This window comes from Mytilus galloprovincialis, chromosome 3 (genome assembly GCF_965363235.1).
Source record: "Mytilus galloprovincialis chromosome 3, xbMytGall1.hap1.1, whole genome shotgun sequence".
NCBI lineage: Eukaryota > Metazoa > Mollusca > Bivalvia > Mytilida > Mytilidae > Mytilus > Mytilus galloprovincialis.
In genome coordinates, this window is record NC_134840.1 from 65,766,560 (window position 1) to 65,790,330 (window position 23,771).

At 32.0% G+C, this 23,771-nt stretch overlaps 1 protein-coding gene across 6 annotated transcripts; it reads left to right on the forward strand.

Moving 5' to 3' along the window:
- LOC143068654 (uncharacterized) lies at window positions 1-23,771 on the forward strand. 6 transcript variants are annotated; one of them, XM_076242875.1, is made up of 8 exons: window positions 10,428-10,831; window positions 12,769-12,830; window positions 13,562-13,749; window positions 15,491-15,605; window positions 16,194-16,260; window positions 20,771-20,959; window positions 22,593-22,708; window positions 23,113-23,759. In XM_076242875.1, the coding sequence occupies exons 1-8, from the start codon at window positions 10,747-10,749 to the stop codon at window positions 23,335-23,337; spliced, it is 1,047 nt and encodes a 348-aa protein (XP_076098990.1). In that variant the 5' UTR covers window positions 10,428-10,746; the 3' UTR covers window positions 23,338-23,759. The 6 variants fall into 6 exon arrangements, with proteins under 6 accessions (XP_076098993.1, XP_076098995.1, XP_076098994.1 ...); XM_076242876.1 differs by having other exon boundaries at window positions 10,429-10,831; window positions 16,194-16,257; XM_076242878.1 differs by lacking the exons at window positions 10,428-10,831; window positions 12,769-12,830; window positions 13,562-13,749; ... (2 more) ...; window positions 20,771-20,959; window positions 22,593-22,708 and adding exons at window positions 1-337; window positions 1,065-1,252; window positions 2,883-2,997; ... (1 more) ...; window positions 4,351-4,539; window positions 6,247-6,362 and having other exon boundaries at window positions 23,113-23,771.

Below are 23,771 nucleotides of genomic sequence, written 5' to 3' on the forward strand. Positions count from 1 at the left end.
TGCCAGATCAGAGCAATGGCACTTTTTCAAAAACCCAAATCCAGGATGCTCGCATAAGGCAGCTTAACTGCATAAAAAACAACCTTAACATAGGGGGAATTTCATGTGCTCCGGGCAGGTCAAGTAGATTATATTACATCATTATCATATATATACTCTGCTTTATAAGGAATTATGTAATTATATTCCCATTGAAACCAAACACAATAATCACTAAATATAAAAAGGTACAGCTATTCATACTCATATTCTAAGTGTATTTATCTACAAAACAGAACCAAGAACAGACGATCATCTACAACAAAACATAACAACAAGATCTGCTTCTCGTCCTAACGTGAGTATAGTATCTTAAAATATTTGGATTTATCAAAACTAATGACATGGTTTTCATAATACTGAAACTCTATTTTTTCTCTACAATAATTTGAATTTTGGATGTGCCACGTCTTCTGGTTGCCTAAAGGTTGATTGTGTATCAGTTCATAAACTTAATTTTGTCATCTGACCGAGACGACATCAACATTTGTTCATGATTTACTCCTAAAAATGAAATTTATAATAAAATTATAACGAATGAAAATTAAAAATGAAAAGATAATATTGAGTCATAACAAAGCTGTTAAAGTGCTGGGGTTTTTATATAAATACATTATTACGCTTAATGTTACTTTATACAAACAAACAAAAACTGACCAACAAGCCTACAAAACACTGCTTTGCAACATATACAAACCGAAAGACTAAGCAACGCGGACTCCACTGAATACAGATGTAGTATACTTCTTGGTGATCCGATAGGGTAATCATATTATGATCCAACCACGGCAACCGTCATGTAGATCGCGATAAGTTCAAATTGACAATTGGTCTCCTTCAGTGATGTCAAAACGGTTTTGAAGTTCAGCACGACACATACCAGTCACTTATGAAGGAATATCTGAACTCTTTTAATCAATTATTTTTAATAAATCCAGGAAAGCGCTTCGGACGCATAAATTTCTAATGTCTTGTTTTCATTTTTTACTTTGTTCTTTCATTATTTTATCTATGAATATGTTTAGAGAGCAAATGAAAAAGTTATCGCCAGAAGAGAAATCTTTGTATCACCTAACCACACAAGTGAATTTAGTCTGATGGGAGACATTGAAAGTAGTTATATCACCCCTGATGGATATTTCACACATAAAATAGTACTTGAATCGACACAAGAAGTGTGGAGCTCTGTATGCTATGGAATGCTAAAACTCAGGTAATCATATCCATTCTCATTATGTTATAATTACATTAGATGTATGTTTCATTATAATACTTTATTTTGATTGGCTAACTGCACATCACGTGTTATTTCTTAAGCAATTGCACCACTCAATAAAACTTATCATTCATAATAACACGTGGTCCCACAATAATAAAAGTGCATAGGTGAATTAAATAAACAAGTTATAAAATTCGTGTTTTCATAATCATAGCTAAAAAAATGTAATTATAAGTATTGAATGCTTCTTTTTGGAACTTCATAGGGTTATAAAAGCGTTGACCGTGCACACATTTTTAGTATGAAGCGCTTCCGCGCTTCATACAAAATGTACTTTGGTCAACGCTTTGACACCTTAATGAAGTTACAAAAAGAAGCATTCAATTCTTAACTAAGATAGTATACTTATAGATTACTACAAGGCATTTTCCATATTAGCCCTGGTATCAGCCCCGACTCCCATATCAAACAAGAGGGCTGTACGTCTAAAATACAACCCAATAATTTCAAAACATTGCTACATTTTTGCATTCGCAGTTGAGCTGTTTAGTTGGGACACAGAAAACATTGGCCTATTATTAAGCTGCCTAGACCCCCCTCTACTACGAGGGAAATCAAAATTTTAGGGTCGCTTCCAATATATTTATCCTCGTCGAACTTCCTTAGAGTTGTAACACGGTGCTTTATTACAACCCTTGGAACGATGGTGTATCAGTGCATTCCTTTAAATTAAAACAACTCGAACATGATGGCAATTTAAACTGCCAATCGGGCACACAGAAATTCTTACCCTTCGAATCACCTGCGATCATCCCCAGTTTATTTGTGAGCTTGAATGTCTCTGGTATTTTTCGCCTCTCTTGTTTTCTACAACACTTTTCACTGGTAATAACATATCTACAGTTACCGTATACTGGACGCATGTGAGATAGTAAGAATCACTCATAGATTAGTAGTAGAACGTTTACTATCCTTACTAGATGCTGAGATGATTTGAAATTTAAATGGTTGTTTGTATAATTTATTTAACCAGTATACATAGTCGGTACTTTCAAATTTTCTGAAGAGGCTTTCAGCTGGGTAGTGTCATTGAAATACCAAGTTCTTTCAATTTGATATTAGTAAGTGAGTTAGTTAGAAGCACTCATACCTTTGTGTAGAAGAATTGATCATTTCGTTTTGGAGAACTTCCGTGTAGTGTATGCGTCACACCACCACTATACTTCATTGGCTGCTTTGTCTGCCAGTTTCAGCACAGACCGATTTGCTAGTGCTTGGAGTTTATGTTTTATTCTAGAAACTGGTATATATCATGGACACTATTATTAATTTCAAAATTGTTTTCAAAATGAGATATGAATATCGACAGTATTCATAATTAAATTCAAATTACTGTCTAGAGATTTTTTTTATCAGATTTGTCATATTAAAACCATTTTTTTCAGTATATAGACAGAGTGTCTTTAATGACCTGACGACAGTGTTTCAAATCTATTATAGATGGAGGACGATATCATATGGAGGACGATATTTAGGTCCTTTCTTAAAAAAATGTTTTGACCTCACTATGTATTAAACAGGTTTGTCACCTATCGTTGCATTATTTTTTTAAGTTTTTGTTTAGGAATGGAGACCAGCTTCTCAGTATCAACAATGAAGATACCACATTACTTTGTCATGAAGACGCTTTAAGTGTTTTTGAAAATCTTCCACGCAATAACGATGAAAATATCACAATGGTACGTGTTAACTTTGAATACAAAATACACATCAAAACATAAAGTTCTTCGGAAAAATGCACAACCATCTAATGACAGGGTAGGGGAGGATTTTAAAAATGAAATTCCTGGGCTTGTAAGAACAGTAAACAAATATTCTAACTTACAAAACACATATTTAAGTCAGGTTTATCAACGAAATTATCAGTACATGTAGGTGTGCTCGTTGGAAAAGGCGACATAACCTATACCTAAATAATCAAGAAATGGTTTTACTAGATGTTTCTTCGGCTGTTTGTTTCCATCAGTCAGTAAGATAAAACAAAAATATGATTTTATTATTTATCAAAATCTACGCAAAAGGAAGTGAATATCGATTGGAATAGTCATTTGGTATATTTGATGCAAATAGTATTTTCAACACTATTTTCGTAATTGGAACGCCAAAAACATATTATGTTAATCCATAAAAAAAAGTTTTCTGTTTCAATTTACATCAAATACAAAATACAAAATAACTATATAGTATCGGACATATGTATGACTAGCCAGTTTGTTTTTACAAGGTAGAGATTCATTTAAGGTTATCTGTGTTTTTCTCTTCAAGCACTATATCTACAATATAGCCAATATCTTATTATTAAACAATTTAATTTTGATATAAATATTATATATATGTGCAAGTTAATTTTATATAAGAAAAACGTCACTCGAATGTTTAATGTTAGTATAATCTTTGGATACTCACATCTTAAAATATTTTCGTTTTTGTTTTGGGTTAATAGCAAATTAACGATCTACTCTATTAAACAATTTGTATTGAACTCCAACAAGAACTGCTCAAAACGATGAGATTTCCAAATAAGTCACGCTACTCTTTCTAAAAAAAAATGTGCATTTTCAATGAAATTTGGTTTCATTCTTTTCAGACTTACAGGCGACCAAGCACTAGAAATGTTGTCGACTTAAGTTTTGAGTTAAACTGTTCGTTAGGTAGTATGTATGAGTTATGTCGGGGATAGAAAGTAAACAACAACAAATAAACGAATAAAGAAAAATAGAAATGAAAATAATTGACAATTATGAGAAAAAGATATAAAAAGTATGATATTGTAATGGAAACTTTAAAAAAAAAATTTAAATACCTTTCTTTTTTATTTTAATTGAATCCTAAATAAATAAAATTATAATTTTTATTTCAAAATATTTTTTATACATTTACGAAAGCTTGAATGTTTGAACACGTTTAATAAATAATTTAAATAAGATCAATACACAAAAATTGATATTTTGGTGTTAATAATTATTTCACAAATGTAATTATTTTACATCAAAGGTTTTTTTGTTTACTTTTACAAATATATATTAACACAGGCTCTGCAGTTGAGGCACGGATAAATAATGAGTCATCGGTACCCGAATCTGATTGGATATCAAAATCTGCAGTAACCATACAAAATCGAGGAACAAATAGATATATGCAAGCACTAGAGAAAAACTGCGTGATTTTTAAAGAGCTTATATCATCAATTCCAGGACAAAGGCCAAAAGATTTCCATATATGTAAGCTTTTAGAATTTACACATTAAAAAAAATATTTACATATTACATTCACACCTGTCCGGCTACTATTGAAGACATTAAAATATGATGGTTGTTTGTGTTTCGTGGTTACTGTAAACATATTTTATTAATAATGATATACATAATTTGGCATTAACACTGTCGCTGGGTTGTTGCCTTGTTGACACAAACCGTATATCGGCTGTAAACAATATTGAAAAGAACAATATATTATTACTAGTCTTATAGATGTGAACAAATATCATCAGCATAAACAAAGGTCAATTATGAAATTAATCCGTTAGTTTTTACGTCGGAATTGTTTTACTTTTGTCATATTGGAGCCATTTGTAGCTGATTATTATATTCCGTAGGGTTTTGCTCATGTTCAGAGTTACATGGTGTTATTTTAACGACGCATATCCCTTTGACCAGCATATTTGGTTTATTTTAAAGTAATTGTACAATATACAATACAACAACAATTTATTAACGTCTCACCATCAAAAATACAGTATACACATTTCACATTATAAAAGTTAACCTTTTTTAAAATTATTAATGCCATTCAAAAAAGAATTATGAGAGACGGATTAAAAGGAACTAGTTTTTTACAAATTTCGAAAGCCATTATAAAACAAAAGTTAAATCATTAAACATATTTACATCTATAATCGGTGTAAAACACGTCTTCTGCGGTCTAAAATAAGCTTGCAGGTTTTGACACATTTTTGTATGACATTAATATTGTCACTCGCTAAAATAAATGAAAGTTTCAAGGAATTTGGTAATAAACTAAAATTTTCGTTTTCAAAGTTTAAAATCTTTTACACTTCGTCTCTAAGATCGTCATACAACGGACATTCAGTCAATACATGCTCCTCCGTTTCAATTGTATCGTCACAAACAAAACAAGTTCTTTGATCTATTGGAAGACTCTCGTAGCGTCCTATCTCCACCCGTATTGGGGCAACACCATAGCGAAATTGAGAGTACGCTCTTCTGTGTGATGGTATAATAAGTTTATCTATATAGGTAAAGTTCTGTATAAAAATCCTGTTTAAATGTTCTATATGTACGTAGTTTGTTACATGTACCTCCTGGTCCGTTTCGTCTAGTAGTGTCTAATGATACAAATCTTCATTCCATTTCTGTTTGAAGTCAGACATAAGTTTTACATGTATAGCATTGTTAACTTACTGCTTATCAATATCGGTGTCATTATACAAGTTCGCTATCCCACATGATTCGAATTGACTATAAATTCTAAAGTTTGAGTTTTTGCACGCTCGATGACGTCTGAAATTCTGCTCTGCCCAATAGTTTATTTTCGTACTATTCTACTTTCATCTATATATCGTGACCGATTCCAGTAGTTTATGATTACCTGCCATTGATTCACAAACGGTGGTGTCGATCCTTAATCCCCATTAACTGCAACGGTGTAAGTATAACACGCTTGTGGTTCACTATTTTACGGAATTGATCGTCTTGAATTTAAAAAAAGCCAGTTATATTTTAATAAAGCAAAGACAAACCCGTTAAAACTACAAAAAACACGTTTGTTTTTAATGTCACCAACGGCAAAACTACAAAGCAAAAACAATTGAACAATTCCCCCCCCCCCCCTTTTACAAAAGTTGATGAATCAACGGAAATCAATAAATACAATATTGAAATATTCTTTTTTTTTTTATTTATTTAAAGGTCACTTTACAGAGGAGCGTCGGATGGAATCTAGTAGTCATGCAATGTTGCGACGTTACATGGATGAGGAGCATAAGGATTACCTACATGTAACGTGTGACGGAAACATTATACTCGTAAGTCATAAGACAATAGAACACGAATCAATCAGATCAACCTGTTCTTTTCATTTCTGTTTGAGATTGAAAATTTTACGCATTTATTTTGTTACACAGAATATGTATTTTTCTGACTGTTGCACCTTTGGAACGATGCAGATATCTATATTAATTATAATGTGTCAAACCCCTATTAAAGATACCAATTATTATGTTTCAGTACGCTAGACGCTCATATCGGCTACATAAGACTCATCAGTAGCGCTCGAATTAAAATAATTAGAAGGTCGAATGAAATACGACGTTGAAGAGCTTTCTGTCATGGTGTAAATTCTGTGACTTTATTTCATATTTTTTATAACTGTTTTATGTTGTTACAAACTGTCTCAAATCCATATGTCGTAATCTGCTTGAAGTACAATTAGTAAATAGAACTTAAGCAGTCGATGACATTTTGGGATATCGGATAAGCTAACTTTAACAGTACATTTTGTACTTGTAAAGAGACCAATTTTTCTTCAAATTTATATTAATTAGTGTCATATCATATTAGAACAATTCAAAATTTGTTATAAAAAGAGACCTTAAGAAAATAAAGTCAGTAAGGATTTCCGAACGTTTGAATACGGAACTCGTATTGTTACTTTACGGACTTTTCAGCGGACTATGCCGTTGTTATTATTTTATGGACTTCCATATGTATCTTTGATTTATGTTATTATATTGATTTAGTTGTGATTCAATAATAGAACATTGAAAGTATAAACTGTGTATTTTTTATTTATGCAAATCTTCCGCTAGTAAAACTACGATACGTCAATTGACCCCCAAAAAATCCAAACAATTGTACCAAATATGCTTATTATTGATCAAACTGTTTTTATATTCACAATTTGTTTGTTTTTTTTTTGTTTTTCATGTTCCGTCTTCAAATTAAAAGTGGGAAGAATGCGTGCTTTCGTCATTATGGAAGAGATAGTAACAGGAAAGGTTCTTTGTTTAGAAGATTTCAATGATTGTTGTGCAATTTATTCATCCAACAAATTATGCAGCTGACCATAACTACATCGATCACATGGAGGAAAATTTAGATTCGACAGGGATTGCGTAACTTGTTTAAAACAATAAATTCTAACTTTACTATTTATGGTCTAACGATGATCTCAGAAAGAGGATTGTCTCCCCTGAATACCAACGACGAATGAACAAGAAGAGCACAATACAACGTATGAAAGTAGTAGAGGCTAATGTGTTTATTTTCCTGTTTACTATTGCTTGTTTAAAAAAGAAAATAAAGGCGAAAACATTATTGTCAAGAACATACGATCACTTTAAAAGTTTGTCCATAATTCTCCTTTTTAAATTCTTTTTGTGTTGCGCTACGCGTACATTTATGCTTACGATATAACGTATTGCTTATAAATAAAATGTCTAGGGTTGTATATTGTTAATGTTAAGGCCAGTATGTCTTCTTATGTACAAAAAAAATATCATTTTGTATGTGTTGTTTTTAGTATTATGTTGTAGAATAAAAGTTTTTGTTTTTACTTATATAGTTTTGAATAAGATGTGCTGATATACTCAAATAATAAGCAAAATGATAAATGATGAAAAAAACATATGACATAATATTAGAGCACACTGGTTCCCGAAAGTTGGATATTATAAAAAAAACAGGTACTTCCGATCTAGACAACAGGGCAAAAATTTCCACTATCATTATTTCATATATATAATTACATATTTTTAAGGGGCCAGCTGAAGGACGCCTACAGTTCGGGAGTTTCTCGCTACATTGAAGACCCATTGGTGGCCTTCGGCTGTTGTCTGCTCTATGGTCGGGTTGTTGTCGCTTTGACACATTCCCTATTTCCATTCTCAATTTTAACTTATATATGTTTGATGCGCACTTTATCATTGTTAACACAGACTGTGATCAAATAAATAATACAAAGCTTTATATGAAAGTAAAATCAGGACAACAAATAATAACGCTTTACAAGACAAGAGAGTCTGGATTGGGTGTCCGTCAGATCTGTATTCTCTTTTTTAAGGTAATTTTTCTGTATTTATCATATACTTTGCCCATTATTTCTTTAAATCTTAGCAACCCATTTTGCTCTATTCTTTATTTTTATTATGCTTTAATTTTCTCTTTATATTAATTTTGTCACATTTTGTGCACATTTTGACCATTTTTCTGTAAACCCCATCCAGATCCCCAGTCAGGAAATATTTAATTGTTTTTTTCCAAACTAACTTTATTTCATAATAATGCTTATTACTTGCCATTTAATGTGTATGTGAAATGAAATATTGATAATAAAGTCTCGTTTTTATTTGAATAGGATATCAGTAAAAATATTAGAGTACATTTTTAAGCCAAACGCAAATCTTAACAAATTCTTATTCATATTAACCTTAGTAAAAAGAGACCTTGTCATACCCTGATCAAACAATAATTGCAGAAGATTATTTGTGGAAAGTAATTTCATTTTTTGTTTTGTTGTAAAAGTAAAATTTGAATGATAAGTTTATATCTGTCGGTTAATCCTGTAGTTAGGTTGCTGTCACAATTGACAATTAACTCTCGTCTCCTTTTATTCACGCAGCACTTAATTTTCTTACACTAATGGCTGACATAGCTATTATATAAATCGGTTATACTAAGCAATGTCAGTGTTACTTTGCATCAAGTGTAGTGGATTGATTTGATTGTTTTTGCTTAAGGTCCAGTGGCAAATAGTCCATGCAAATAAAAGCCATTGTGTCAGAAATTCACCTCAAGTCTACTGAAACATTTTCGATTTTTGTATCATGTAAGGGATATAAGCCGATAACAGTCCATTCTGTAAAATATTGGACAGGTCTGAGGCCACAGGCCGAAGACCTGTTCAATATTTTACAGAATGGACTCTTAGAGGCTTATATCTTACTTAAAACATTGTTTAACACTTCGAAAAAAGGTAAAACAAAAGAAAAAGTAAGCAAAGATTAATTTTCATCAAGTATGAAAAATGTTTTGTGAATAAACTTTTAAAAATCAAATGTGTATTCAGAATCTATTCAGATACAATACTTCAGTGTGAATTACTAAGAGGATATAGTCAAAACAGCTAATTATGGCAAGTTCTATATCTATTATATTTCAAAATGTAGTCCTCTTATACTAGTTTCTTGTTTAGTGTCGACTTTTTTTACTAGCTATAGGTAAATGAGATAAAAAAAAATAGCATATGATATGAAGACAGGTTGTGTTGAATCATATCGAGTTCAGCGCTGTCGATTTTATTTCAAATATAGAACTTACATGAACAAACGAAGAGATAACAACATACAATCAGTTATATTATATTGTTAGAATTTCCAAGAGACTGGTATTGTAAATCCAAACAGTAACACCTGAATACCCCCCTTTCTCTGTTTTATTTTCTTTCTTCATAGTCGTGTAGTTCTTTTCCCGTTTTTTGTGTATTGAGTGCTTTTTATATGTTCTTAAGCGTTCAGTGCCCTTATGCAAGTAGTGTCATACATGTAATTAGATACCCTGTATTTATCATGCTTTACAAAAAAATAGGATACAAAAATCGCTAAATGACCCGCTCATTAATTAGTGACAATATCGTTCTGCATTGAAGATTGTTAGTTATCTTGTTGTAAAAAGAATATACCCATTCGGGTTAACGCCCACAAGGTGTATCTATTACTAACATATTATTGTACTCGTTTATCTTTTTAAAAAATCAGGTTTATGGAAATATATCCATCAAAAAAATACAAGGTAGTAGATTCATATTGCCATTCAAAGCAGTGATTAGGTATCAATTTAATAACAGAAAAATAGACGCAATGAAGATTTTATTTCAAATACTATGAAACACCATCTGAAGGTTTTATTGCATCTAGAAATTTAGAGATAACGACACTATTCCTGTTTTATTAAAGTTAATTGATCTCTTTAGAACAAGGGAAAAGACACAATAAGTTTTTATTACTAATACTTCTTAGTAAATCAGATATAGTCGTCTCATATCCCTGGGGCGAAATCAATGCGACACCTAATACGCATGTCCGCAAATCTTTATAATTATGCAATATTGTTTCTATACAAAAAAAACTATTAGAAAAATACAAGGATTGTATTTCGTAACAAATAATCGGATGAATGGACAAGTATCAATGTATGAAATTTAATACGGAAAATTGGTACAATAATAATTCCTTGACTTATTGTGAAAAACAAACGTTTCATTCAACGACCGGAAAAAAGTACTTTGGATATATTTTCCATTTAAAAAATGAATTTCCTTGATGAAGTTTCCTGGTGGTTTCTTACCCGTTTAAAGGATTGACTCTCACATACTATATATACAGTGAGGTTTTAATTTGGAATATAGCAGTGATGGATGAACTAGACAGTTGTGCTGTCCATTTAACATTGGTAGAAACCGGCGGAGAAGCTGAAAGTTATACAGGAGAAGCAAAAGGTAAAACCTAACGCCTAATTTAGATTGTGTTTGTTATAGTTGAAACACGCATCATAAAATATTCAACATGCATAACCAAATAACTTTAAACGGGCAATAAATGCGGTATGGGCTTTGTTCATCGTTTGTAGGCCGTACGGTGACCTTTAGTTGTAAAACTGTGCCATTTTGGTCTCTTGTCGGGAGTTTTCTCAATGTCATTCATACCACATCATTCTTTTTTTATAATAAATACATTTTGTACTGATTTCTACTTAATTTCTTTAATACTTATGATATGGACGTCAGATATTTTACTTCCTCATGATCATACACTGAAATACAAGTAATATCATAATATACATAACAATTTATAACTGAGAAAGATATAACGGATGTTGTACTTAGCGGTAGTATATATATACGAACCATCATAGGATTTTAATAACCTAATACCATTGACAATCCATGAAGGGGCTATAAGTGTATCTGAATGTCCCTTTTAAAATAGCATTAGATTTTGGATATGAGTGGCTGTCCGTTCATCAGATATTTCGTCTGACCTGTAAATTCATGCATAGTTGTACACTAAAATGTATTTCATCTTACTTTGACTTTGGGGTCTAATCTAGAATGCATTTGATAATATGTTTTATAGAAATTCAAGTAGTTCAAGATGATCATATTGGCTACTGTGCGATTTAAATAGATTTAAATATTACAGTATCCACGAGGATGAATTATTAAAATGATCAGGGTTTTCGTCTCGATGACTCAGCCTCGATAAGGAAACACGTTTTATAGTAAGTGTTTTAGTTTAGGTATCTTCTCATTTTTTCCCTTTCTGTCTTTACTATTACATTATGTTTGAAATAGCTTTGTCCGCCGCAATTTTGCGCCTGTCCCAAGTCAGGAGACTCTGGCCTTTGTTAGTCTTGTATGATTTTTTTATTTTAGTTTCTTGTGTATAATTCGGAGTTTAGTATGACGTCCATTATCACTGTACTAGTATACATATTTTTAGGGGCCAGCTGAAGGACACCTACGGGTGCGGGAATTCTAGCTACATTGAAGACCCATTGGTGGCCTTCGGCTGTTTTCTGATCTATGGTCGGGTTTTTGTCGCTTAGACACATTCCCCATTTCCTTTCTAAATTTTATTGTCTGTGCAGTTTCAAACAAAACAGTAGCACATCTTCATGCGATTGAGATTAATCTTATATAAATAAATACCGCCTGCCTCATTCTAAAAGACTTATTTTTCAATTAAATATTGAGATAGCCATATGAAATAGCACCAGTTATATATAAATTAATCAAAAGAATCCGTTTACTTTTTTTTAAATTCCCAGAATCAAATCAGTGAAATCTGTTAAAATCATGATAATTTTATGATTATCTTAAAGAATTCAGTAATTACTAAAAAAAAAAAAAACCTAAACCTAGGGGAAATTTCAAGTGCTCCGGGTAGGTCAAGTAGATTATATTACATCAATATCATATATATACTCAGCTTTATAAGGAATTCTGTATTTAATATTCCTATTGAAACCAAACACAATAATAACTATATATATAAAAAAAAAAGGTACAGCTATTCATACCTTGACATATTAAATGAAAAGAGAGCCGAAAGATATCAAAGGGACATCCAAACTCATAAGTCGAAAATAAAGTGACAGCGGCATGGCTTAAAAAGAAAAAGACCAACTTACAGAAAAACAAGGGCACACTAAACACAACGTAGAAAACATAGAAAACTGAACACCATCAACCTATAAAAAAACTTGGGGTGATCGTAGATGCTCAGGAAGGGTAAACAGATCATGGTCCACATGTGTAACCGTCGTGTTGCTTACGTTAGAACAAAATGGGTAATAATTCTAATTGGGAAAATCTTACAGGTGTAAAATAATGTTCATATAACGTGTTACTTAGTATATTTATCTACAAAACAGAACCAAGAAGAGATGATCATTTACAACAAAACATACCAGAAAGATCCGCTTCTCGTCCTTACGTGAGTATCGTATCTTACACTTTGGATTTATCAAAACTAATGTTATGGTTCTTATAATACTAAAACTTCATTTTTTCTCTATAATCATTTAAATTTTGGAAGTACATTTGTACCACGTCTTCTGGTTGCCTGAAGGTTTAATGTCTATTAGTTCATAAACTTAATTTTGTCATGTGACCTAGACGATATCAACATTTTTTTTCATGACTTACTTCTAAAAATAAATTTATAATAAAATTATAACGAATGAAAGTTACAAATGAAAAGATAATATTCAGTCATAACGAAGAAGTTAAAGTGCTGGTTTTTTTTATATAATACATTAATACGCTTAATGTTACTTTATACAAACAAACAAAAAATGACCAACAAGCCTACAAACCACTGCTTTGCAACATATACAAACCGAAAAACTAAGCAACGCGGACTCCACTGAATACTGATGTAATATAAGGTGATCCGATAGGGTAAGCATATTATGATCCAACCCCGGCAACCGTCATGTATATCACGATAAGTTCAAATTGACAATTTGTCTCGTTCAGTGATGTAAAACGGTTTTGAAATTCAGCACGACACATGCCAGTCACTAATGAAGGAATATTTGAACACTTGTAATCAATTATGTCTAATTAATCCAGTAAAGCGCTAATTCTGACTCATGAATTTCTAACGTATTGTTTTCATTTTTTACTTTGTTCTCTCATTATTTTTTCTATGAATATTTTTAGAGACCAAATGAAAAACTAATCGCCAGAACAGAAATCTTTGTATCACCTAACCACACAAGTGAATTTAGTCTGATGGGAGACATTGAAAGTAGTTATATCACCCCTGATGGATATTTCCGACATACAATTGTATTTGAATCGAAACAAGAAGTATGGAACTCTGTTTGCTATGGAATGCTTAAACTCAGGTAATGATATCCATTCTCATTATGTGTTAAGATTGCATAGTTCACTTGTATGAATTTTTCACAAAATTGTTTCCATTTTATTATTTACTTTAACGTTGAATTTACAATCCGATCAAATAAAAACATTACTACATTTTTGCATTCACAGTTGAACTGTTAGAACATATAAATCACGTGTTCTTTGCTTTGCTGCCTACCCTCTCTGCTACGAGGAGAAACTGAAAGTGTAGCGTCGTTTCCATTATTTGAGCGATATTTGTTATCGTCGAACTTCCTTAGAGTTGTAATACAGTGCATTGTTAATTACACCCCTGAGATCGATGGTATATCAGTGCATTTATCTCAATGACAAAAATCGTAAATGATGAAAATTTAAACTGTCAATCAGTTTATTTGTGAGTTTGAATGTCTCTCTGGTATCATTCGCTTCTATTGTTTTCTACAACACTTTTCACTGGTAATACCATCTCTACATTACCTTTTCATTCGACACATGGACGATAGATAGAAGCAGTCATATATTAGTAGTAGAACGCTTACTGAGAGTAATGGGATACCTTCATGACGAATATAGGTAACCATTCTTGCCAAATGACTTTAACGGTAATTGTTGGTGCATGACGATTAAAGAGGTACGAACGATACCAGGGAGACAGTCACACTCATAGATTGAAAATTAAAATGACAACGTTAACGCCATTGCTAAAAATAAAAAGACAAACAGAAAAATAATAGTACAGAAGACACAACATAGAAAACTATAGACTAAGCAACACGAACCCCACCAAAATCTGGGGTTGATCTCAGGTGCTCCGGAAGGGTAAGCAGATCTTGCATCACATGTGGCACCCGTCGTGTTGCTTATGTTATTACAAATCTGGTATATAGTCTAATTCGGTAGATCACATTCGGGAAAAGGGAAGGGTGTTATAGTTATAAATGTACACTTTCTATTAGACGATAAAAAATTTGATTGATTTTGACGCAACGTGGTATTTTTTTTCCGAAAATGACGCTAACGACGGTAAAATTTAACCAGTTTGACGCTAATGGTATCCGAAAATTACCGTTTGACGCCTGACGGTAAAGGGCATTAATACCCTCCTTACTAGATGCAATGAGGAAATGAAATTCAAATGGTTGATTTTGTAATTTATTTAACCAGTAAATAGTCGGTACTTTCAAATTTTCGGAAGAGGCTTTCAGCTGTATGATGGCAGTGAAATACCAAGTTCTTTTATAGTAGTAAGTTAGGTAGTTAGAAGCACTCGTACATACTCATAGATAAGAATCAATGTATCACTCTTTGGAGCGTACTGACTTACATGTAGAAGAATTGCTAATTTACGTGTAGTGTATGCGTCACACCACCACTACATTATTGGCTGGTACGAACACAAATTTAACCGCTTTGCGAGTGCTTGATTTTTTTGTTTTATTCTACAAATAGGTATATATCATAGACCCCTATTATTAATTTCAAAATTGTTTTCAAAATGAGATATACGAATATCAACAGTATTCATAATTATATTCAAATAACTGTCTAGAGATTTGTATAAGATTTTTCACGTTTACACCATTTGTTCCAGTAGGCAGACAGCTAGAGTGTCATTAATAACCTGACGACACTAATCCCAATCTATTATAGATGGTGGCCGATATATAGGTCCTCTCTTTAAAAAAAACCTCACTGTATTAAACAGGTTTGACACCTATCGATGCATTATTTTTTGTTTAGGAATGGAGATCAGCTTCTCAGTATCAACAATGAAGATACCACATTACTTAGTCATGAAGACGCTTTAAGAGTTTTTGAAAATCTTCCAGGCAATAAAGATGAAAATATCACAATGGTAGGTGCTATAACTTTGAGTATAAAATACACATCAAAACATAAATTTCTTCAAAAAAATGTACAACCATCTAATGAGAGGGTAGGGGAGGAGTTCGAAATGAATATCATGGGCTGGTAAGAACTAAAAAAATACTTTTACCCGAAACAGAATGAAATGATCATTCTGCAACAAAAAACCGCAAAATATTGATGGTGTACAAAAATGAAACAAATCTTCGCGCATAAATGTTTTTACAAAAGTTTACTCACAATCAAGACAATCGGTGTTTTTTTCTCTTCAATCGCTGTTTCAAATATAGCCAATATCTTGTCCTTTAACATTTATTTTAATGTGCAGTTAATTTTATATAAGAAAGACGTCATTCCAATATGTAATGTTATTCTAATCTTTAGTTACCCTCATCTTGAAATATTTTCGTTTTTGCTTGGATTCATAGCAAATGACAATCTACTCAAATAAAGGCGACAGTAGTATACCGCTGTTCGAAATTCATAAATCTATTAAGAAAATAAATCAGGGTTACAACTAAAACTGAGGGAAACACATAAGATATATATTTTAAATCGAAATTCCCATTATTTTCAGACTTACAGGCGACCAAGCACTAGAAATGTTGTCGACTTTAGTTTTGAGTTAAACTGTTCGCTAGGTAGTATGTATGAGTTATGTCGTTGATAGAAAGTAAACTACAACAAATAAACGTATAAAGGAAAATAGAAACGAAAATAAATGACAATTGAAAGAAAAAGATATAAAAAGTGTGATTTTGTAATCGAAACTTTATTTTTTTTTTATTTTAATTGAATCCTTACGGAAGTCGATAAGGGCCATTCAAAAAAAATATTCTATGTCGTAATTTGTCGTTATTACGACAGCAATATGTCGTAATTTCGACATAACTTGTCGTTATAACGACATCGCTATGTCATAATTTCGACATAACATGTCGTAATAACGACATCGCTGTATATATATATATAAAAGAATATGTATTATGATTGCCAAGAGACCGTCTAAATGACACAGAAATTAACAACTATAGGTCATATTAATGCCCTCAATAATAAGAAAATCCCCCGCATAGTCAGCTGTAGAGGGACGAAAGATACCGGAGGGAGAGTCCCCGAAATGCTGTGTAGCAGACAGGGTTATTAATTAATTTTTAGCTCCCTTGGTAAAACTCCAAATTTCAAATTTAATGTATTTCATTGTTAAATAATTTACATGAAGCTTAATAAGTATATATTTGTTAATTGCATAGCTTTTGCTATTTGAATTCATTGGTAAAAGATATTTATTTATATTGTAAAGTTTAATATTTGCATCGTCGCAAAATCTTTGGTTCCCTTCTGTGAAAAACTTATATATTTTATAGATCCCATTCATGTTTCTCCAATTACCATCAGTGGAAGGGCTGTGTAGCCAGTCAAGGTCGATATAAACTTATATTAGTTGGAAGAATAATATGTGGAATTAAATGAGGACTGACAATCAATCGTACGATGGGAAGCTAAGTTTTCACCCTCCCTTTAATTCATCGCTAACTACATGGCTTCTTGTAATAAGGGTGAATTGAAGTATTGATTGCTCTATTTCTATTTTCAAACGTTGGGCACGATGTTCCTACAACACGTTACACTTAAAATGCGGCGTCGAAGAGGGTTTTTGACTTCGATTAATTTTTGCAAGTTTTATTCGGTTTTTTATATGTTGGTTGATTCTGGTTCTGTTCGTTTTGTGATGTCATTTAATCATAAATTACCTCAAGTTGTGGAAATCGATTTAATAATGTTTACCCTTTGAGTTATTTCAACTGAAAATGCAGTACTGTCGCAAGTAATGTAGGAAGGAAAGATGGGACGGAACGGAAGTACATGTATACGGTTTCCATAAAAAAAAAATTAAATGTACAAAACTTTTATCATAGGATGTTTAACTTTCAAGGTGCATATCATCTGTCATTGTAAAATTTCTATATCTTAATTCAACCCCAATTCAAATATATCTGACACTCTGCAAGTAAATCGAACATTTTTATCCTTGGTTAAATTTGAATAGAATTGTATTTTCCCTGGCACATAAGTTGTCGAAATAAACCCCTTCAATTACTTGAACCTTGGCTTGAGAATTATTATCCAAGTCATCTATAGTGTTTAACTTCTGATATACATTTTAAAATATAGTAATCTACTCCTGGATCGTCCGCGAAAACGGCTAATATAATCCCGAGTTTTTATTATATTAACGAAAAGTTCCCGGCTTCGCTAGTACAGGAATTACTTTCATCACGACAGTTATAACATGAATAGCAGGACAAATCGCGTAGTAAAACGTTCCGTGAACTGGTATTAAGTCTTTTAATATTGGTGATTGCACCTTACTGAAGTGACGACTTTAAATGATCTATTTCGGAGTACATCCGCAACATAAATTTCAATTCGCATTTTACTATTAGAGGACTGTCTTGGACGAAGTTCATGTAATGAGATTTTTTTCCCATTTCACCATTCTTTAAAATAAATCGTTAAAAGCTATAAACGATTAATAAAAATTGCAAAAATTTAACCTGTGTCGAACCTTTGACCCCGGGCGGAGTCTATAGCAACATGCACTATTCTTCTTTTTTTCGGCAGCAATCATCAACCTCTTTTTCCAAATTTCATAACAAGATTTGTTTTAATTATCATGAACATTTTATTGAAACTTTAGCACATGTAACGTCGGAAATTAGCGTCTTTCGGATTTTAGACGTTTTCAGACGTTTGGACAAATTGGCTACCGTTTTATAATGTGTGGAAGCATTTTATTCCTTTAAGACCCAAATATGTAGTTAATAAGAAAATAATCTTGGCATTTTTTACTCTTCGTGTATCTAACTTTTGTTTTGATCAATTATAAAAAATACGCGTTAAATGCTTTGAAAAATGAAATATCAACTTGGACAAAATGGCTACCGTTTGAAAACAACTGTGTAGAGAAGATTTTTATTGAATCAGCAATATTTGAACTCACGAACAATGAGGCAAATATTTGTTCTTTTGTTAGATATAATTATTGTCTAACTCTTTTTATTCATTTTCTGCTATATCTACTTATGAAATTCACTTTCAGTCGTTGAGTTAACGAAAAACGTCGTGGGACATTTTCCTTATTCCAGCTCAATATGCAGCCACCGAGTCAAATGAAATTTGGCAAATTAACGGCTTTAACGCCACAAAGAACCGACACATGTCATTGTTCCTGCCAAGAATCAAGAAGATCAGAGAAAAAAATATAGAATCACTATACATAAGAGTTAAAACAGTTTTTTCATAAATGTAACGTTGGACATCCGTTTTTTCACATAGCTTTGTTATTTTAATCCTCAAATATACAAGATATTACTTAGTATATAATCAAGAGCTGTAAAACCATAATTTGAAACATGTATTGAATTTGTTTTAATATAGGTTCGTGTTTTCTAACATTTTTATTTTGTTTTGATGATGAAATTTCGATGATTCTGTTTTAAATCCTAGGGGTTGTAGGAACATCGTGCCCAACGTTTGAAAGTGGAAACAGAGCAATCAATATTTCACTTCACCCTTATTACAAGAAGGCATGTAGTTTGCGCTTATTTAAAGGAGCTAGGTGGAGAGCTTGGCTCGTCTTGGTAGGACTGAATATCAGTCCTCCTATATTTCCACATGTTATTCTTCCTTTATGGGTCATTATCAAAAAAAGTGCAAATTTCGACAAGGTAATATTTTGAAAAATGATGTCATTGTTTAAAACATTTAAATGTGTCCCGCTATTCTATAGTATGGTAGCAATGATATTCAGAAATATGCAATGGGAAAAATAAAAGTGTTTCTTCAATTTTAACAATATAAGGTCATCCTTTGATAGAATCGTGTCAATGGTGTTACCAATTTAAAGCATACATTCAGGTACTAAATATTATTGTTTAACATCAAACAACTGTTCCAATTTGTTGTTTAGGTTTAAATTAAGACTTATTGATATTATTCATATAGCTGTGCATTCTATTTAAACATCATTTTCAGAATACATTGTCGTAAAAAAGTTGGCTGTCCTAATTATAGCCGTTGTAAATACTAAAAAATACACTTAAAATGAATATATGTGAATTTTTTAAGATTAAATGTTAATGATATACCTAATCCTTCGTACACGACCTAAAAACACTTTCATTTATGAATAAAGATACAAAAAAAAATGTCGCATTTTTTTATAGTAACACCACTGACCCTTCAGTAACTCCAATGACACAAAAGTATCACCATTGACACCACATTTCAAATTTTACCTATACCAAGTACTGAACACAAAGCCAAGATCACCGAGCCAAGAAAAAGATGAAAAAATAATTTTTAGGCTAAAAAATCTCAAATTATATAACATAACATCCATTACTAAAAGTGTCAATAGTGTTACTAAATAGTGTCATTGGTGTTAGCAGCATACATCAGTTTGTGAAAACTGTGTATATGTAATACATGATATTGTTAAAACATTGTTAAATAAGTATTGTTTTTCATAAATAATATGATGTTTCGCTTGTTAAGCATGAACAAAACACAAAACAATGCTGATTGTCATGATATATTCAGCGGTGTTACTAAACTGGTCAATGGTGTTATTTTATCAAAATGGTCTCACCATTGACAGTAACACCAATGATTTAAGGTGTATTTTAAGATTCAGTTACGAAATAAGTGCTCCATTCCCCTAGTTTGATAAGTAATTTGAATAAGCAGTACACAATAATCGATACTATGGTGTATAGTAATTATTACACTTAAATATTAAATATACATCATAGTTTTTTTATGTCTCATTTATAGGCATTATGTTTTCTGGTCTGTGCGTCCGTCCATCTGTTCGTCCGTCCGTCTGTTCGTCCGTCTGTCCCGCTTCAGGTTAAAGTTTTTGGTTCAGGTTAAAGTTTTTGGTCGAGGTAGTTATTGATGAAGCTGAAGTCCAATCAACTTGAAACTTATGTTTCTTATGATATGATCTTTCTAATTTTAATACCAAATTAGAGATTTCCCCCCATTTTCAAGGTCCACTGAACCTAGAAAATGATAGTGCGGATGGGGTATTCGTGTACTAGGGACACATTCTTGTTTTACATATTTTACAAATGTACATCAACACAGGCTCTGCAGTTGAGGCACGGATAAATAATGAGTCGTCAGTACCCGAATCTGACTGGATAAAAAAATCTGCAGTAACCATACAAAATCGAGGAACAAATAGATATATGCAAGCACTAGAGAAAAACTGCGTGATTTTTAAAGAACTTATATCGTCAATTCCAGGACAAAAGCCAAAGGATTTCCATATATGTGAGCTTTAAGTAACTAATAATTTAAAAATTTAAATAAAATATTTACATGCATGTATTACATACAACACTGTCTATTATTGAAGACACTGAAATCTTTTTGATGTTTGTGTTGCTTGGTTAAGTGTAAACATATTCTATTAAAAAAACACAAATTAAACAATATACATAATTTGGCCTTGCTGGGTTATTGCCTATGTGACGCAAACCATATCTACTGTAAACAATATTGACAAAACCAATATTTTATTACTTATAAATGTGAACAAATTTCATCAGCATATTAAAACAAAGGTTTAAAACAAAAAAAAGCAAATTAAGCCGTACGTTATTTTTCTTATCGGAATTGTTTTACATTTGTCATTCCGGAGCCTTTTGTAACTGATACTATGTGCGGTAGGCTTTGTTCATTGTTGAAGACAGTGCGGTGACCTGTAGGTGTTAATTTCTATGCCAGTTGGTAGTGATGATATAAGAGAACGAACGACAGTGCCATATAGATGTATGTATGTTCTGTATCTCCCTCCTTTAGTAGGAGCACCTACATGGGTTATGGTGTAAAAAGGAAGACATTTAACACACTTAAATGTGAGCATTTGCCTATCCAGTTTCCTAACTTGGCCGTGACGGTTCTTGCTACCAGAAAGTTAACCTTCCCCAAAAACAACAAGTACAATGTAATTAAATATATATATACGAACACACCCACTCACGTGATTCCCTAATCCTCAAAAAAAAAATGCAAAATATAAAACACATTTTATACAAATTTGAGGATAAGGTCACCTCGGATGCCGCACAAATGCATAGACAACGAACGGGAAACCGGAGAGGACATACTTGGAATCCAACCGATACCACTGAATGCCTAGTTGTGTTCCTGGTAGAGGAAAGCCGACAATCCTACGATAAAGAATCTCGGAAAGGAACTACCAATCCATTAGAGGAACAGCTAAAACCCTCAGACATCAAATAGATTGGTCTGATAGTTTCCCACGTTGAAACTACTAATGGATCCCATCTGACTACATGTCTCAAACAAACCTGAAAATATCTGCAGAAACCTTCTTCTACAAAAAAAAATCATAATCTAAATCATAAAATAAACGATGTTAGGATAATAATATTTATCAATGAAACCAATTTAACAAAGCAATTTCAATGCTGTTGAAAAGTTCTCTCTGCAAAAATTTACACGTCCGCTCTCATCGGCATGCTCGAATATATTGCTATAATGTTTTGATAAAGGCAAATATGTTTAATCTCATAATTATCTTCTTAATTCAGTGTCGCAGGATGTATTTTTTACGACGTACTTTCTTTTGACATACATATTTGATTTCTTTGAAAGTAATTTCATGTATACAAGGCTTTGATTCACTATTTTACGGGATTGGATGTCCTGAATTTAGAAAAAATATTTCAATAAAACAAATGAATGACATACCCATTCAAGCTACAAAAACACGTTTAGTTTTACACGACATTGACGAACCATTGTTAGAAAAACTGCAAAACAAATATAATTGTACAATTTTCCTCAATCAACAAAAATCAGTACACGTGACAAAGGAAATAAGAATCCAGTGAAATAATAAATACAAAGATTCATTTTTGTTTAAATATATTTATAGGTCACTTTACAGAGGAGCGTTGGATAGAATCTAATAGTCATGCAATGCTGCGACGATACATGGATGAGGAGCATAAGGATTACCTACATGTAACGTGTGACGGAAACATTATACTGGTAGGTTATAAGACAATAGAACACGAATCAATCAATCACTCGGTCGTTTTCATTTCTATTTGAGATTGAAAAATTTCAGCATTTATTTTGTTACACAAAATATATTAAAAAAAATTACTGTTGCACATTTTGAACGATTCAGATATCTAAGTTATGATGTGTCAACCCCCTATTAAAGATCCCAACTATTACGTTTCAGTACGCTTCTAGACGTTCACGTCGGCTACATACAGTGGCACTCGAATCAAAATAATTAGAAGGTATAATCAAATACGACGTTGAAGAGCATTGACAAATAAAAAATCGGAAAATTAGTACTAAATATGTCTATCATTGATAAACTGTTTATATATGCACATTGCTTGTTTTCCTTTTTCATATTTGTTTATTTTGATTTACAACAGAGTAGTACATGTTCCGTTTTCAAATTGAAAGTAGAAAGAATGCATGCTTTCGTCATTATGGAAGAGATAGTGACAGAAAAGGTTCTTTGCCTAGAAGATTTCAATGATTGTTGTGCAAAGTTTATTCATCCAACAAATTATGCAGCTGACCATATAAACTACATCGATCACATGGAAGAAAAATTCAGATTTAAGAGAGATTCCGTACCTTGTTTAAGACAATAAATTATGATGTTACTGTGTATGGTGTCTAACGATGATCTCGAAAAGATGATTGTCTTCTATGAATACCGACGACGAATGAACAAAAAGAGAACAAAACACAACAACGTATGAAAGTAGTGGAGGCAAATGTGTTTATTTTCATGGTTACTATAATTGCTCGTTTAAAAGAAGGAAAAAAGGTGAAAAAAATGTCAAAAAGATGCGATCACTTTTGTTCATAATTATCCCTTTTTAATTCTTTTCTTTTGCACTACGCGTACATTAATGCTTATGATAGTGTAATGTTTATAAATAATATGTCTATGGTTGTATATTGTTAATGTTTAGGGCAGTATGTCTTCTTATGTACAAAAAAATATATCATTTTGTATGTGTTGATTTAAGAATTATGTTGTAGAATAAAAGTTTTTGTTTTTACTGATATAGTTTTGAAT